General features: G+C 37.3%; 1 protein-coding gene across 1 annotated transcript; it reads left to right on the forward strand.

Moving 5' to 3' along the window:
- The first annotated feature begins 11,210 nt into the window (after positions 1 to 11,210).
- Positions 11,211 to 12,895, forward strand: LOC100752856 (alpha-enolase). Its single transcript, XM_027433507.2, has one exon. The coding sequence runs from the start codon at positions 11,308 to 11,310 to the stop codon at positions 12,610 to 12,612; it is 1,305 nt and encodes a 434-aa protein (XP_027289308.1). The 5' UTR covers positions 11,211 to 11,307; the 3' UTR covers positions 12,613 to 12,895.
- Positions 12,896 to 18,062: the final 5,167 nt, after the last annotated feature.

The following is an 18,062-nucleotide window of genomic DNA, read 5'->3' on the forward strand; positions in this document are numbered from 1 at the left end:
TGTTTGTTTAGCTCATGTTTAGGTAGTCATGTTAATGAAACTTCGATTTACAAAAGACAGAGACAATTGCAACCAACACAAATTCAGAATTGGATAGCACAGCCCCAGTAGATACAGAACAATTTCCACACTTAAGGCTCAGGTAAAATTCCTGAAGATATAAAAGATTGTAAGAGCAGTAGGATCAGCTAGTTTGTTATGAGATTGTGTCTGGTAAGAATGTAAGAAGCTATACCAATAAAGTCTCATATATTTTAATCATATTGCTTCCCTTCTTCTAAAGCTTTTCACAAACTGTCATACTTCCCTATAACACAACTCATATTATGTCTCTTTCTTAAAAAAAACATAGTCCAACATATGGTATGCACTCATTCATATATGGATTTTACACATAGAGCAAAGGATTACAATCCTATAATCCACACCACCAGAAAAGTTAGGCAACAAGGAGAACTCTAAAAAAGACATACATGGTTCCCCGGAGTAGGGGAAAGGGACAAGATCCCCTGAGCAAATTGGGAGCATAGGAGGATGGGAATGGGACCTAGGAGAATGAGAAGGGGGGAAGAAGAGGGGTGAGGAGGACATAAGGGAGCAGGAAGGCTGTGTAGGGGGAAGAACAGAGGAGAGTAAAATAAGAGATACCATCAAAGAGGGAGACAGTATAGGTTTAAAGTGAAATCAGGCACTAGGGAAATGTCCAGAGATCTACAAGTATTATACCAACTAACCATCTGAACAACAGTGGAGAGGCTACCTTAAATGCCCTCCCCTGATAATGAGATTGACGATTAACTTATATACTATCGTAGAGGCTTCATCCAGCAGCTGATAGAAGTAGAAGCAGATACCCACAGATAAACACTGAACTGAACTTGAATCCAGTTGCACAGAAGGAGGCTTGATGAGCAAAGGGGTAAAAAAAAATGTTGGTGAAACCCACAGAAACAGTTGGCCTGAACAAGAGGGAGCTCTTGGCCCCCAGACTGAAAACTGGGAAACCATCATGGAATTGATCCAGACCCCATGAATGTGGGTGTCAGTGAGGAGGCCTCGGAAATCTATGGGTCCTCTTGTAGTAGATCAGTACATATCTCTAGCATAGGAATGGACTTTGGGAGCCCATTTCACATAGACGGATATTCCCTCAGCTTAGACATAAAAGGGAGGGCCTAGGCCCTATCCCAAAGGATATGACAGACTCTGAAGACCCCTCCATGTAAGACCTCACTCTCCCTGGGGAGCAGAAATTGTATTGGATGGGTACAGTGTTAGTGGGGGTCAGGGGGTAGGGGAGGTAGAGGAAACTGGGATTGACACGTAAAACAATCTTGTTTCTAATTTAAATTAAAAAATTTAAAAAAGAAATGTGCAAATGACGGAGTCAAAACAACAACAACAAAAACAAAAACATAGCCCAGCTTATGTTTACTATCTACTTTTGAGCATGAGACCATCTCTGGAGTGTGGTGTATATACCCAGTGTCACTTCATTGGAGAACAATGTTTTTTTTTCTCTCTCAGCAACTATCAATTTCAAAGTGATTGTTATCAAAACTTGGTGATAGTGATGTGTCTTTGTATCTACTGAGCCTCTTCCATGAAGGTATTTTATCTGGCTTGAACTTGGGCAAATTATTTTGCATGCTGTCATAGTCTCTATGCGTTCATATGTGTATCTACCCTGTTTTGTCCAAAAATACATTTTCTTGATACTATCTACTACTTCTGGCTCTGAAAATCATTCCACCTCCTTATCCTCATAGATCCCTGACCTTGGAGGGGAGATATATTATGTGGACATCCTAAGTCTCTAATTGTCCAGTTTTGGGTCTCTTTGTTAATTACTGTCTACTGAGAAAAATCTTCTCTGATGAGGGTTGAATGACATATTGATACATGGGTACAACCCATGTCATTAATAGATGTTCATTGCTGTGCTCATTTAACAGAATAAAAGTAGTCATATGACATATGAAATATTTAGTCTGAGGTTCATTGCTAATTTAGAAATGTTAGGTATGGGTTTCATCTCATGGAGCATGCCTTAAATACAATCAGAAATTTGTTAATTTTGTTTATGATATTCATATCATGGTTGCACAGAGCCAAGGAATGAGGGATAGTTACAGAATATTTTAACTATTTTACAAGGGACTGAGCCATTGACTCCAACTGGTCTCAATTGACCCAGATAACAAACAGTATTACAAACATCATTGTTTGTCAAGCAATGCCCATTTGTATTCAACATTTTTGTTGGATATTCATTTTTATCAGATTCTTTCAAGTTTTATATTTGCTGTTTGAGCAAATGGCACAAAAGCAATGAACTAGATCAGGGGCATGAAAGAAAATTTAAGATTACAGTTATGTATTACATTAGGGTGGAAAAGTAGATTACATGGAAAATTCAATACAAGTTTGATTGTTTCTTTTAAAGGCAGGTTAAACAAACAGGCTCAATATCCGGTCGGCTAGCAATCTTAAGACATAAGTGATCTCAGGGTGTATTATTTATTAACTCTGGATGTGAACTTCAGTAAAATTTCAGGCTCTTAGGATGTAATGTATTTTTACCATAATATATCAACATGGGATGATTTATAGCTTGGTGAGATTGATAGATAAGTTTCTCCATGGCTAGTATGTATAACACCTTCCAACATTATAAACAATAGCCAGTGAAAATGAGCTCCATGTTCCAGTTGAACATGAGCTCAATTTCATCGTGTTCCATGACATAAGTATGTGCTATCTTCAAAAATCGGGACTTAACCTCAAATTGTGGAATGTAACACAGCATAGGCAGTAGTCTGCAGTGGAGGGAGAGAGGTAGGCTATGGGAACTCTCTGGCCAACAACTCAAAAAATATAACCCATTTCTGGTACTTAGAGTTCTATTTGGTAGCTTATGTATTTGAGGTGTTGTTGCCTCTATTGAATAATAATTCCTTTTCATCTATCAATTTTTTAGGAATCTTTGACAATAGTAAATTTCCATATGGTTTTTGAAATGCCCTTTACTACTAACAGTTGCTCCTTACAAGGCATCATCTAGCCTGTCCTCTCCTCCACACCCATATTATTTCTCTTGTCCTAATTTCCTCTTGATCTTTTTATAACACTGTACTGCATTTTAATTTCAGCTCTGGATTTTAAAGGGTTGCTTAAAATAGACAGAGTTTTGATAGCTATATATTATTTTATGATATGCAGAAAAGAAAATAACTTTTATTAATTTTATGGTATATTCTTGGGTGGATACAAGCCAAAGTAAACTCAGAAAGTACATGATGAATTTTCGGGTGGGATTCTATATAAATTCCCAGGTGAGAGAAAGGTAATAGCACCATTGTCTCCAGGCATCCTTGAAATTTCAATAACAGAGTAAAGACTGTCCACTTATACTTTCCTTTGAATGTGATTTTGAATTACACTGCTAAAATTCTCCCTCTTAACTAAGAAAGAAAAGAAATGATGAGTAGTCATATTTGATTACCATTATCTTATACTATTACTTCTTAAATGTCTCTTTAAAAAAAGCCAGTTTGTTAGATGCACTTTCTTGATTATTCATCAGGCTGGATGAAACTAAACAGCTTAAAATAAGTTTTTTTAATGATGTCTCATGCAATGTGAAGAACAAAAGGAGTGTTAATTCAAGCTGGACTAAATGAAATGTCAGCTCTTGTGTGTCTTGTCTAGGCTACTTAGCTCATTTCATCAGTTTCTTTGTTGTCAAATGTAATGAATGCATTGCATATTTATTGTATGGACAATAGGTATCAAGGCAGCAGACATAATAGGTACTCAATAACTTAGAGTTATTATTATCTTCATTTGTGTACTCTGCCTAGATGTTAAAGAAAAGAATGTGTCTTAAATAGTTACAGCTTTTAAATCACTTGAGCAAATGGTAATTGTTTCTCGAATTACATCACCTCTTTTTCTTTAATCGTTAAAATAATATCCAACTATACTTTCCAAAACAAAAACATGATGTAAAAATATTGTGAAGTTAGGAGAGTATATAGGTAAATACTATGATAGGCTTTTTGTTGTTATGTTTGCCCCTTCTCCATTTAACTCCCAAATTTTTTCATCCCTGCTACCAAAAGCCTAGATTACTCTGTCATTCTAAAATCTATGAAATAGCATCACATGCCATTTATAAATTTTCTAGTATTTGCTTCTATCACAATAGGAATATTTAATTTTGAATTTAATAATTGAATGCCTCTGCTTATATCCACTTGATTTATGTCATTTTTGTTGTCATGAATACCTGATACTATGAAGAATAATGAACTCTGAATTGACAAGTAAATGAGGACACAGGGTACCTTTTGGATATAATTAAGAATATATCTTGAATGTATCAACATGTATGATAATGTTTATCCCTTAACCTGAAAAAAATGAGAAAAGCTATATTAGAATCTCACATGTGTTCATAATATAGGGGCAATTCAAGGTATTTCAAATGTTTATAAATTCTGTAACTTCAGTATAAAATAAGAGTGTTTTCATGGGTTGTTTGGCTGCATGTAATTGTGTGATTCTGTGTATGTTTGTTTCTTCTTTCTCCTTTTAAATTCTGGTTTGCTTAGTGTTTTTGTTTTGGTCATTTGTTTTCTAAGGAGAAAGAAAGAAAAAGGCATGGAGTTTGCTGGTGGGTAGATACCTGGAAAGGGGTCTGAGTGGATTTGTGGAAGCAGAAATTATGGTCAGAATATATTTTATGAAAATAATTTTCAATAAAATAGAACATTCAATTACTTAAAATACATTTTGAATAGTTAGAAGATAAGATCCTAAGTTATGAATATGCTGCAATTAGTTTCTAGTTTTCTAATGTGAAAATAAAAACTATTCTTTTCACAAGGGACATTCAGTACTACAAAGGTATTAATTATCTTAAATTTGCCAGCATTAAGAACGCAGTTAGATGCCAAGATGATATCAGGTGCTTCAAACTGTCATGTTGTTAACAAAAGAACTATTTTTATGATATGTACTTTTTATGTTTGAAAAGTTGTACCATTCAAAAAGAAAAAAAATAATAAAAAACTTTTGTCAACTTTTATATTTGATATTGAATAAGTGAAGAACAATTTTGTTCTCAAAATCTTCCTAAATAATATAATCATATCTTAGATAAAAAATTACAAATTCCCTCAAACCTAGGGTATATAGAAGTGCCATGTGAAGGGTCTGGATGCACCTCATGATTTTCCCCCTCTGCCTTTTGCCCTCCTCCCTCTGCCCTCTGCCTGTCACCTGAGGTGAGTCTGGGCCCTGCTCTGCCCCAAGCCTCCCCCATCACCCACTGCTTGCTTCTTCCATGATCTTGGACAGGTAGGATCAACATAGTAAAATGGCAATCTTGCCAAAAGCAATCTACAGATTCAATGCAATTCCCATGAAAATCCCAACACAATTCTTCACAGACCTTGAAAGAATAGTACTCAACTTCATATGGTAAAAAAAAAAAACCCATGATAGCCAAAACAACCCTGTACAATAAAGAAACTTCTGGAGGCATCACAATCCCTGACTTCAAGCTCTATTATAGAGCCATCGTCCTGAAAACATCTTGGTATTGGCACAAAAATAGACAGGTTGACCAATGAAATCGAATTGAAAACCCTGATATTACCCCACACACCTATAGACCCTTGATTTTTGGCAAAGAAAGTAAATTTATACAATGGAAAAAAGAAAGCATCTTCAACAAATCATGTTGGAATAACTGGATTTGGACATGTAGAATATTGCAGATAGATCTGTATCTATCCCCATGCACAAAACTTAAGACCAAATGGATCAAAGACCTCAACATAAATTCAGCCACACTGAACTTCCTAGTAGAGAAGGTAGGTTGTACCCTCAAACAAATTGGTACCGGAGACTGCTTTCTGAACATAACACCAGTAGCACAAACATTGAGATAGACAATTAATAAATGGGACCTCCAGAAACTGAGAAGCTTCTGTAAGGCAAAGGACACAGTCAGCAAGACAAAACGCCAGCCCACATAATGGGAAAAGATATTCACCAACCCCACATATGACAGAGGGCTGATCACCAAAGTATATAGTGAACTCAAGAAGCTAGCCACCAAAACACCAAACAATGCAATTAAAAAGTGGAATGCAGAACTAAATAGAGAATTCTCAACAGAGGAATCCAAAATATCTGAAAGACACTTGAGAAATTGCTCAAAATTATTAGGGAAATGCAGCTCAAAACCACTCTGAGATACCATATTACTCCTATCAGCATAGCTAAAATCAAAAACAACCATGACAGTCTATGCTGGAGAAGATGAGGAGAAAGATGAACACTCCTCCATTGCTGGTGAGAGTGTAAACTTGTACAACCACTTTGGAAATCAGTATGGCAGTTTCTCAGGAAAATGTAAATCAGTCTACCTCAAGACCAGCAATTCCTCTCTTGGGCATACACCCAATGAATGCACATTCATAAAATAAGAACATCTGTTCAACTATGTTCATAGCAGCATTATTTGTAATAGCCAGAACATTGAAGCCACCTAGATGCCCCTCAACCGAAGAATGGAGAGAGAAATTGTGGTACATTTGCATAATGGTGTACTACTCAACAGAAAAAAAAAACAATGGAATCTTGAAATTTGCAGGCACTTGGATGGGACTAGAAGAAACCCTCCTGACTGAGGCAACCCAGTCACAAAAAGATAAACATGGTATATACTCAGTCATATATTAATTTTAGACACAGATCAAAGGATTACCAGTCTACAATCCACACTGCCAGAGGAGCTAGGAAAAAAGGAGGACCCCAAGAGAATTTTGCATAGTCCCTCAAGAAAGGGGAGGGGGACAAGGACAACTGAATAATGTGGGAGCACAGGGCATGGGTGGAGAGGAAGGAGGTGTGAAGGGAAAAAGAGGAGGGGGAGGAGAATGAGAGGCCTGAGACAGGGGAGGAATAGAGGAGGGCAAGAAAGGAGATGCCTTGATAGAGGGAGATAGTACAGGTATGGAGAGAGGTCTGGCGTGGGGGAAATGTTAGGGGATCCAACAAAATGAAGGGGGGAATGGCTTAGGATTGTAAAGAAAGTAGTGTATATGAACTATGCTCCTATAAAATGAGTCTAGTAATTAATAAAGATAGTTACTGGCATGGACACTTCACAAAATATGTGAAAGATTTTTATTTTTGAGAAAATTGATATGAAATGTAATTTTAGTATGATTAGTATAAATAAACTTCAGAGTTAAAGTGAACAAAATACATTTCAAGACACAATTATTCTTCATAGACACCAGCTTTTGCAGAATTGAATTTCATTCTTCCTTCTGGATTGGTAAAATTTAAAAGACCTGGTGTCAATTCTGCTTCCTAATTGAGAACTTCAATAGAATATATAGCAAAATTTCAAGATTGTGAATCAGAACTTTATAGTTTGCAAAATTAACTAACTCAATTTGTCTTTTTATGATCATCAACTAATTTGAAAACAGTTTCTGCATATTATAGAGAAACAATGAAAGACAGTACTTTGTGAAACTATACTACACATGGAATTTCAGTGGAGATAGTAATAATTCATTAGTACCTAAAAATAAAATAAATAAAGATGGTATTTCAAGGTTGTAAATTTACATATGTTACATTAGAAAAATCATGGAATATTTGTCTGAATCTGGTTTATTTTATCTAAAACAATTACCTGTACTTTAAGTCATTATTCTGAAAAAGGCATAATTTTAGACTTTATTGTTGATGAATACTTAATCATACACATATGTATATTCCTTGTAATTATTCACCTGTTTCATTAGTTTTAAAAATTAATATGGACCATAGTGGAGTTCATTATGGCACCTTCAGTCACACATAGCATTTACTTTGCTAATAGTAAGCCCCTAATTACCCTTTCTATTCGCTGCCTCCTATTCTTGTTGGTCCTAATAAATTTCCTTTTAGTTTTATGTCATCTACACACACACACACACACACACACACACACACACACACACACACACACACGTTTGCTTTTATAGAGTATGAAATTTTTATTTTACATTTTAAATATCAGTGTTCAGTAAAATCAATACTTGCAAATTTTTCCTATTTCACAAGTATACAAGTGGTATCCACATTTTGGTAATTGTTTCCTACACTATTCCAATACTTTTTATTTGATGCATAAACCTTTGTCCAATTGAGATATTAGTTTCTAAACCAACAACATGCAACCAATTCTAGATCAATCACTAAACCTAAGTATTCCTATAGCAGTTTCAAAATTCTAGATCTAAAATTAAAGTAGTCAGATCCGTTTTGAATTTATTCTTATACAAGGTGAGAGATGGCCATCTACTTCCAAGTTTCTGCCTTGAATCCAGCACCATTTATTGAAAAGGCATTATTTTTTTCAACACTTGCTTTTGACACTGTTGTTGAGAATCAGATAACCTTGTGTGTGTAGATTTGCTTTCACGTCATTTCTTCTGTCCCATTCGTCTCTGTACCTAGTTTTTGTGCCTGTATCATTCTGTTTTTGCTAGTATTGCTATGTACAATGATGTAAAATCTGGTACCATTATATTTGTATGAGTGGTCGTTTTGCTCAGGATAGAATTGAGTGATACCGCTATGATTCTGTGTAAATTTTGGTGACTGTTTTTTAAATACTTAATTCTCACTCCACTCGGAGAAAAACAAAACACATTGTAACAACAATATGAAAACAAACCATCTGGCACTGTCTGTTGCTTAGTGCTTTGCCTATCAAGGATCACTTGTAAGATGCAGTGCTACACCGATTGAGAAGCTTCTCTGCTTTACAAATTAGGAACAAATGCTGACTCTGTGGCTCAGGCAGCATGAAATGCTGCATTCCATACCCTCTCCCTCATCCTCCTTTTGAGTACCAGGTGGTACAAATGCTCAGTCATGGGGGTAGGTGTCTGCTGAGGCTATCAGATAGTAGGGTGGGTAACAAATCAGATCCTGGAATATGCACTTTAGGGGTACAAATAAGGGAACTTTCTCTCAACACTTGCAATTCACCCAACACAGCAGCAAACCTCATTCTTGCAGGGATGAATCTCCAGAAATCAGGAGACTAGGTAGACGTTGACTTGAGCTCCTCTTCACATCTGGCAGCAAAACCTTCAGAGCTTAGAGCCAGTTTCAGAGGCCTGACATCCTAGTGAGCATGGGTTCAAAGTTCTTAGTCTTTACAGTAAACCTCAAGGAATGGTATGTTTCAACATTTTTCGTAATTGATTGATATTTGATCTTATAATCAGTGAGAATGCTGCATACTGTAAATACATTCCAAAAGTGGCAGAAGTATGTCAAAGGCCATATTAGATAATGCTGGGAATTCTGTCGTAATCCCAAGCCATTTTTTTTGAGTTTTCTCTTTTTCTTTCTTTCTTCTTTTTGAAAACTAGGATGAGTAATTGAAACAGCAAAATTTTTATATCAAATTTGTTAAAACAATTGTCTAAAATGTCAAAGAATAAATGTAAGAAATAGTTATTAAAAGTCTTTACTTTGGGTACATAAACCATTATGTGTACAGGAGGAAAAAACCTGTGAAACTGCAGTTGATTGCATGCAATAGTCTCAAATATATGAAAGTTGTTTCAGATTGATTGTGTAGTGTGACATATGGCATGACTGTATGCAAAATACAAAGTACTCATGTTATCCATACAGACCAAAATAAGCAGTCAAATGCATGGTTATGGTGCAACATAGGTGAATGCTGCCACAAACACATTGAATTAATAATTTTGCTTTTAATTAAATTTTAGTTGTTGAACATTTTGAATGTGTTGATTGTTGGAAAATGGTTCATGTCCTCCATAGTTTAAGAGCCTGAAGAATACAATCACTGTCTTTTTCAATTGGTAGACATGAAACATATTATAATTTTCAATTACAGAAAGGAAAAAACTTCAGAGTTCCCATTACTTACACAATTCCTATCAACTTCTTGTGCATGCTTTGACTTTTATCACAAATTTCCATGTTTTTATTTTTCATAATATTTGATGTTAATAAGGGTGTTGGAGGAAGGAAACCCATAATCAGAATAAACTAAATACAAAAAATCAATTTTTGATAAAAATAACTTCTTACACATTTTAAAATCAAAGGTGGTATTCTGATTGTTTATTTACATCTGCTTTCATGTGTATTTTTCCCAGATATCATAAATTTAGAGACAACTTATTATTTTCTAGGTTTCACTCCCTCAAGAAGGATTAAGTCACTCGTCCACATTAGTCTCAGTCTACTTCATGTCTTATTGAAGATTTAGCTTAGGTGGTTTTCCTCTGCCTTTAACTCCCTTCAGCCTAGCATTTCTGCTCTGACCTCACCAAACATCTGTATGTCTGTTATTTACTGCATTCACCTATAATACACTCATCTGCTTAAGGAAAGAGAGTTGGTTCGTCTATAAATGTTATTCCATTAAACCTGTTATTCTTAGTCGCAGCCAAAAAACTCAAATAGTATAAGGAAAATATCAGCTCTTATAAATTGTCCCCTCATGTACACTGAGTGCCATGGCAGGACTGTATGCAGTTCTCCCCTCCCCCCAAAATAAATGAAGTTTAATCTTTTTTTTTAAAAAAGTCTGTTTATTCGTGGCCTTTTATTATAGGAAAGAAACCATAATGTTACTTACATCTGTATAAGCAGTTTGTTTAGTTTAAGGTCTGATGCTCTGTTGGTACTTCATGGTAAATGGGTGAAGCATATCTTAAAGATAATTCTCCTTATGCTACTACATATGTAAAATAATGTTATATTAAGTACTTATTTTTGAAAGGAAAAACTATTCACTTTATGAGCATATTATTCCATTACACTTATATAATAATACATGAAATATTATTATTATAATTTTAATCATGAAGAATTGAAGAGACAAAGAGGTTAATGATTTTCTCACAATCAATGCTTAAGTATCAGTCTCATGCTGCAAAACATTCTGTGACTTTCATAATTTATTTAATCTGTAATCTTTGTATTTCTTTATGGGATTTTTCTCATATCGCTTGTTAGTCTTGCTCCAATATACAACTTCCAGTTCTTTTCTTATTCCATTTCCCAGTATTTTTGAAAATCCAATATTTTTCCTTTCAACTGAATAATATGTAACACCTAATCAAGAAGTTAAGGAGCGAGCTCGGGAACCGGCTCGTGCGCACGTCCCTGCTAAACGCTCTCCAGGGTGGGTATAGGAACCTCTGTTCTTTTCCTGCTCGCCCACCGGAGTGCCAGACAATGTCTATTCTCAAGGTACTTGCCCGAGAGATCTTTGACTCCCGTGGGAACCCCACTGTTGAAGTTGATCTCTACACCTCAAAAGGTCTCTTCCGAGCGGCTGTGCCCAGCGGTGCCTCCACTGGCATCTACGAGGCCCTAGAACTCCGAGACAATGATAAGACTAGCTACATGGGGAAGGGTGTCTCAAAGGCTGTTGAGCACATCAATAAAACTATCGGACCTGCTCTGGTTAGCAAGAAACTGGACGTGGTGGACCAAGAGAAGATCGACAAATTGATGATTGAAATGGACGGCACCGAGAATAAATCTAAATTTGGTGCAAATGCCATCCTGGGAGTATCCCTGGCAGTCTGCAAAGCTGGTGCCGCAGAAAAGGGGGTACCCCTGTACCGCCACATCGCTGACTTGGCTGGCAACCCTGAAGTTATTCTGCCCGTCCCCGCTTTCAACGTGATCAATGGTGGTTCCCACGCTGGCAACAAGCTGGCCATGCAGGAGTTCATGATCCTTCCCGTGGGCGCGTCCACCTTCCGGGAAGCCATGCGCATTGGGGCAGAGGTTTACCACAACCTGAAGAATGTCATCAAGGAGAAATACGGGAAGGATGCCACCAATGTGGGTGATGAGGGCGGTTTCGCGCCCAACATCCTGGAGAACAAAGAAGCTCTGGAGCTGCTGAAGACTGCAATCGGGAAGGCTAGCTACACAGAGCAGGTTGTCATCGGGATGGACGTGGCTGCCTCTGAGTTCTTCAGGTCTGGCAAATATGACCTAGACTTCAAGTCTCCGGATGACCCCAGCAGGCACATCACACCTGACCAGCTGGCTGACCTGTATAAGTCCTTCATCCAGGAGTATCCAGTGGTGTCCATCGAGGACCCCTTTGACCAGGACGACTGGGAGGCCTGGAAGAATTTCACAGCTAGTGCAGGCATCCAGGTGGTTGGGGATGATCTCACAGTAACCAACCCTAAGAGGATTGCCAAGGCTGTCAGTGAGAAGTCCTGCAACTGCCTCCTGCTCAAAGTCAACCAGATTGGCTCTGTGACCGAGTCTCTGCAGGCGTGTAAGCTGGCTCAGTCCAATGGCTGGGGTGTCATGGTGTCCCATCGCTCCGGGGAGACAGAGGACACTTTCATTGCCGACCTGGTGGTAGGGCTCTGCACTGGGCAGATCAAGACTGGTGCCCCTTGCCGATCTGAGCGTCTGGCCAAGTACAATCAGATCCTTAGAATCGAGGAAGAGCTGGGCAGCAAGGCCAAGTTTGCTGGCAGAAGCTTCAGGAACCCCCTGGCCAAGTAAAGTGTGTGGAGATCCTGAAAACACCTGCCGCTTAGCCCCTGTCCCTGGTGTCATCAACGAGGCTCAAGGCAGCCTAGTGCTTGTCCCTCCCATGCCACCTTTTCCTTAGGCCACCCTGGAGCCCTGCTGGAAACCCCAGCTTTGTAATCATGTGATTGGCTAAGTCGTTGTTTGTTACCTCACTTCCCAGCTAGTGTATGGATCCCAGTGTAATCTGTAGGGTGGCCACAGACAAGACCCCCACGCCAGCGGTTCTAAATATAAAATAGAAGCCTCGGTAAGAGCCCTCAAAAAAAAAAAAAAAAAAAAAAAAAAAAAAAAAAAAAAAAAAAAGAAGTTAAGGAGCTGACACACATCTGGTATGCATTGTTTAAACAGTGGAGTATGTTCAAGACAGTGAATGCGTCAGCTGGTATATAACTAAGGAATATACTCATTAACAAAACACGACCTCTCAATACAAATTTTGTCTGTGTATTATAACTATAATTCTAAGAAAAGTGTTTCAATCTTTGTTAAGGTCACAGAATGTATTCCAGTCATGGTAAGACCAAGTAGAAAAGTTCATTTAATCAAGATATGATTTAAATAGATGATGTGCTTGATGCTAAGTATAAATGTAATCATAATGAAAGATTTTAACTAACTTTTATTTAAATTAATATAAGATTGTAATTTAGAACAGAAAAATATTTAGCATATAATATATGCACACATATGTTTTATCCAGATTGCAACTTCTTATAAAATATCATATAGAAAATAATTAATATAGGCCTGGAAAAATAATACTATTGTGTTTCAAAAATTTGTATAATAGATTCTTGTTTAAAAGTTGTCAAATTTTAAGTAAATTTTAAAGTACACAGAAGGAAATGAAGACAGAAGAATCAAATACTTAGGAAAACTTTACTGGATATCTATTCTCTAAATACAACAAATTTCAATGACAAACTTTGCTACACGGGACATATTTAGTTGAAATCTAAGGAGCTTTTATGAAATGTAGTGCCTATGGAAGCATCAGAATATGTATCTATCTGTTATATGTTCACTGGGAGGATTGGACAACAACTGATATGTTGAAATAAGCAAATAAATAACAGTTGAAGGAGGAAATATTCAAGCGAAATTTTATGACAAGAAATCCTTGATGGTTTGTTATGGCTTCATCTACATCAGAAAAATCAGGCAGCTCTCTGTTCCACAATTATTCACAAGCTATAGTCAGGAGCTCAGAGAAGAAATATAAAAAAGGATAATGCAATTCTTTATTTTATAGAATTTTCATCAAGGCATTTGACCCTATTTCTATAGGATAACCTGGCATTATAATTTACTTCTTAAGATATTATATATAAGACTATATTTTCATTTTATATTGTATTTCTATTAATAATCTTTCTTTATTCTTAAAGATCCCATAATGATTTTGATGATTTGCACCGTTTGGCCTCCTACAATTTTTCCTGGATCTCCCCAAATATTCACATAGCAACTTCTTACCTTCTTTTCTTTTAAATACCCAGTCCTTATTGCCTATATGTTATCTGATTGGCCATCCATCAGAACATGAACTACATACCGGAGTTTACAATAATGAAGAAAAAGTGACTCTCTATTCTCCAAAAATGATAAACTCAAAATTTCTACTCACCTAATTGTGTACATATCCCATCTGTTCAGGAATATTGATTGACTTGATTTTGTGTAAGTCTTGTGCACATAACCACAGAGGCTGTGAGTATATGAGTACAACAGCCTTGATGTCCAATATGGCCTTGTTTCACAGAATTCTATTCCACCTCTAGCTCTTGCAGTCATTCCTAAAAACTTAAGCAATGTTCTCTGAGCCTTTTAAATGGAGCTATTTTACAGATATTCCATTTTGATCCAAAGAATACATAGTCCCTTATTCTTTTCCGATTGGTGAGTTATGGGTCACTGAATTGACTAATATCCATTGCAAAAAGAAAATTCTCTAAGGGACCTGAGAGCTGTACCAATCTAAGAGTATAAGGATAACTATTTAGAAGGCAGTGAGATACTATATTTATTTAGCAAAATAGTAGTAGTACGTACTCTCCTTTGGCATATGACATACCCAACTACAAGTTTTTAGCCACCATTACTTCCTGGGAAGAAGTTCCCACTTATGGAACAGGCTTTGTTGGTTATTCAGTAATAGTTGTTCTACTATTGTAATAATGGGTATATCTTACCAGCATTATTATTACTGTAGAACACAGTGTTCATACATAGTTAAGATTTTTTATTTTGCTCATCTCCATTCAGTTGCATATCACATTATAAAAGCTGCCAATAGAGAGGAAGCTTCCATATGAGTATCAATTTGATTCATATATTCTTCCTAAACATGTATGACATATTTAGTAAAATGCCTTACCAACATATAATCGTTTTTTAGTGGAAACATAGGGCATGTGTTTATATTTATTTCATACACCTTCACTTTCAAAGGTTGTACAAATAATTATTTTTCTCCCTTTTTTATTTAAATTAGAAACAAGATTGTTTTACATGTCAATCCCAGTTCCCTCCCCCTCCCCTCCTCTCCTACCCACAACTAACACCCTACCTATCCAATAATATTTCTGCTCCCCAAGGAGAATAAGGTTTTCGATGGGGGTTTTCAAAATCTGTCATATCCTTTGGGATAGGGCCTAGGCCCTCCCTTTTATGTCTAGGCTGAGAGAGTATCCCTCTATGTGAAATGGGCTCCCAAAGTCCATTCCTATGCTAGGGATAAGTACTGATCTACTACAAGAGGACCCATAGAATTCCGAGGCCTCCTCACTGACACCCACATTCATGGGTTCTGGATCAGTTCCATGCTAGTTTCCCAGTGATAAGCCTGGGGGCCAAAGACTCCCCCTTGTTCAGGTCAGCTCTTTCTGTGGGTTTCACCAGCATGGTCTTGACCTCGTTGCTCATCATTCCTCCTTCTTTTCAATGGGATTTCAGTTCAGATCAGTTTTTAGCCCTGGATATCAGCTTCTACTTCCATAAGCTGCTGGATGAAGGTTTTAGGATGGCATATAAGTTAGTCATCAATCTCATTATCAGGAGAGGGCATTTAAGATAGCCTTTCCACTGTTGTTTAGATAGTTAGTTGTGTCATCCTTGTAGATCTCTGGACATTTCCCTAGTGTCTGATTTTGCTTTAAACCTATAGTGGTTCTCTTTCTGATGATATCTCTTATTTTGCTCTCCTCTGTTCTTCCCTACACAACCTTCTTTCTCCCTTATGTCCTCCTCACCCCTCCTCTTCTCCCCTTCTCATTCTCCTAGTTCCCTCTCCCCTCCCACCATGCTCCCAATTTGTTCAGGAGATCTTTTCCCTTTCCCCTTCTCTGGGGACCATGTATGTCTCTCTTAGAATACTTCTTGTTGCCTGACTTCTCTGGTGATGTGGATGATAGGCTGGTAATCCTTTGCTCTGTGTAAAATCCATATATGAGTAAGTGCATACCATGTGTCTTTATGTGACTGGGTTACCCCGCTCAGAATGGTTTCTTCTAGTTCCATCCATTTGCCTGTGAATTTCAAGATTCCATTGTTTTTTTCTGCTGAGTAGTACTCCATTGTGTAAATGTATCACATTTTCTGTATCTATTCTTCAGTTGAGTGGCATCTAGGTTGCTTCCAGGTTCTGGCTGTTACAAATAATCCTGCCATGAACATAGAACCCTGTACAATAAAAGAACTTTTGGAGGCATCACTATCCCTGACTTCAAGATCTTTTATAGAGCTATAGTCCTGAAAACAGCTTAGTATTGGCACAAAAATAGACTGGTATACCAATGGAATCAAATTGAAAACCCTGATATTAACCCACATACCTATGAACACCTGATTTTTTACAACAAAGCCAAAGTTATACAATGGAATAAAGAAATCATCTTCAACAAATGGTGCTGGCATAATTGGATGCTGGCATGTAGAAGACTGCATATAGATCATGTCTATCACCATGCACAAAACTTAAGTCCAAATGGATCAAAGACCTCAACATAAATCTAGCCACACTGAGCCTCTTAGAACAGAAAGTGGGAAGTACCCTTGAACAAATTTGTACAGGAGACAGCTTCCTGAACATTACATCTATAGCACAGACACTGAAATTGACAATTAATAAATGGGACCTCTTGAAAATGAGAAGCTGCTGTAAGGCAAAAGCTTCAGTAAGACAAAATGGCAGCCCAAAAATGGGAACAGATATTCACCAACCCCATATCCAACAGAGAGCTGATTTTCAAAATTTACAAAGAACTCAAGAAGCTCATTTCCAAAACAACAAGTAATCCAATTAAAAAGTGGGGTACAGAACTAAATAGACGATTCTCAATAGAGGAGTCTAAAATGGTTGAAATACACATAAGAAAGTGCTCATCATCCTTAGCCATCAAGGAAATGCAACTCAAAACAACTATGAGGCACCATCTTACTCCAATCAGAATGGCTAAAATAAAAAGAACCAGTGACAGTTCATGCTGGAGAGGATGTGGAGAAAGTGAACACTCCTTCACTGCTGGTGGGAGTGCAAACTTGTACAGCCACTTTGGAAATCAGTATGACGATTTCTCAGGAAAATGGGAATCAGTCTACCACAAGATCCAGCAATTCCACTCTTACACATATACTCAAAAGAAGCACATTCATACAACAAAGACATCTGTTCAACTATGGTCATAACAGCATTATTTGTAATAGCCATTGTACTTTCATTGGCAGAACAGAAAAATTGCAGTAGGGTGATTTTAGTTGGGAATCTTTGTGATCTCCATGAACAACAATTCAGAAAGAAAATGGCTGTCATTTAGAAGTAATTCTACATAAGAGAGGCAGCATATAGGAGCAGTGCAGAGACAAACAGCAAGATATTAAGTAGAGAGGTAGTCTAAATGGGAAGTCTTCAACAAATTCTTCCCCTTGGAGATCTGGGAACCCTGTGGAAGAGGGGAAACAAGGATTGTAAGAGTCAGAGGGGGTGAAGGACACCAGAGGACCTGGCCCAATGAAACAATAAAGGAGGGCACCTATGGGCTTACAGAGACTGAAGGGGAAAGCATAGGGCCTGCAAGGGCCTGTACCCTGTCATTTGAGTATATGTTGGGGCTGTTAGCTTGGTATTTTTGTGGCACTTATAACTGTGGGAATTGGTATGACTTTCACTCATTTATTTGCCTGCTCTTGGGACTCTTTCCTCCTGTTGGCTTGCTTTTCCTAGCTTTGTGTAAGAGCTTTTGCCTTGTCTTATTTTATTTTATTTGTTGTTTTCTCTTGGATGTCTGCTCTTTTCTGAAGGGAAAGGAGGGAGAGTGGATCCAGTGAGAGAAGGGAGGTGTGGCAGAACTTGGAAGAGTTGGGGGAAGGGAAATTATGATCATGATGTATTATATGAGAGAACATATTTTCTATAAATAAAA

This window comes from Cricetulus griseus, chromosome X (assembly GCF_003668045.3).
Source record: "Cricetulus griseus strain 17A/GY chromosome X, alternate assembly CriGri-PICRH-1.0, whole genome shotgun sequence".
NCBI lineage: Eukaryota > Metazoa > Chordata > Mammalia > Rodentia > Cricetidae > Cricetulus > Cricetulus griseus.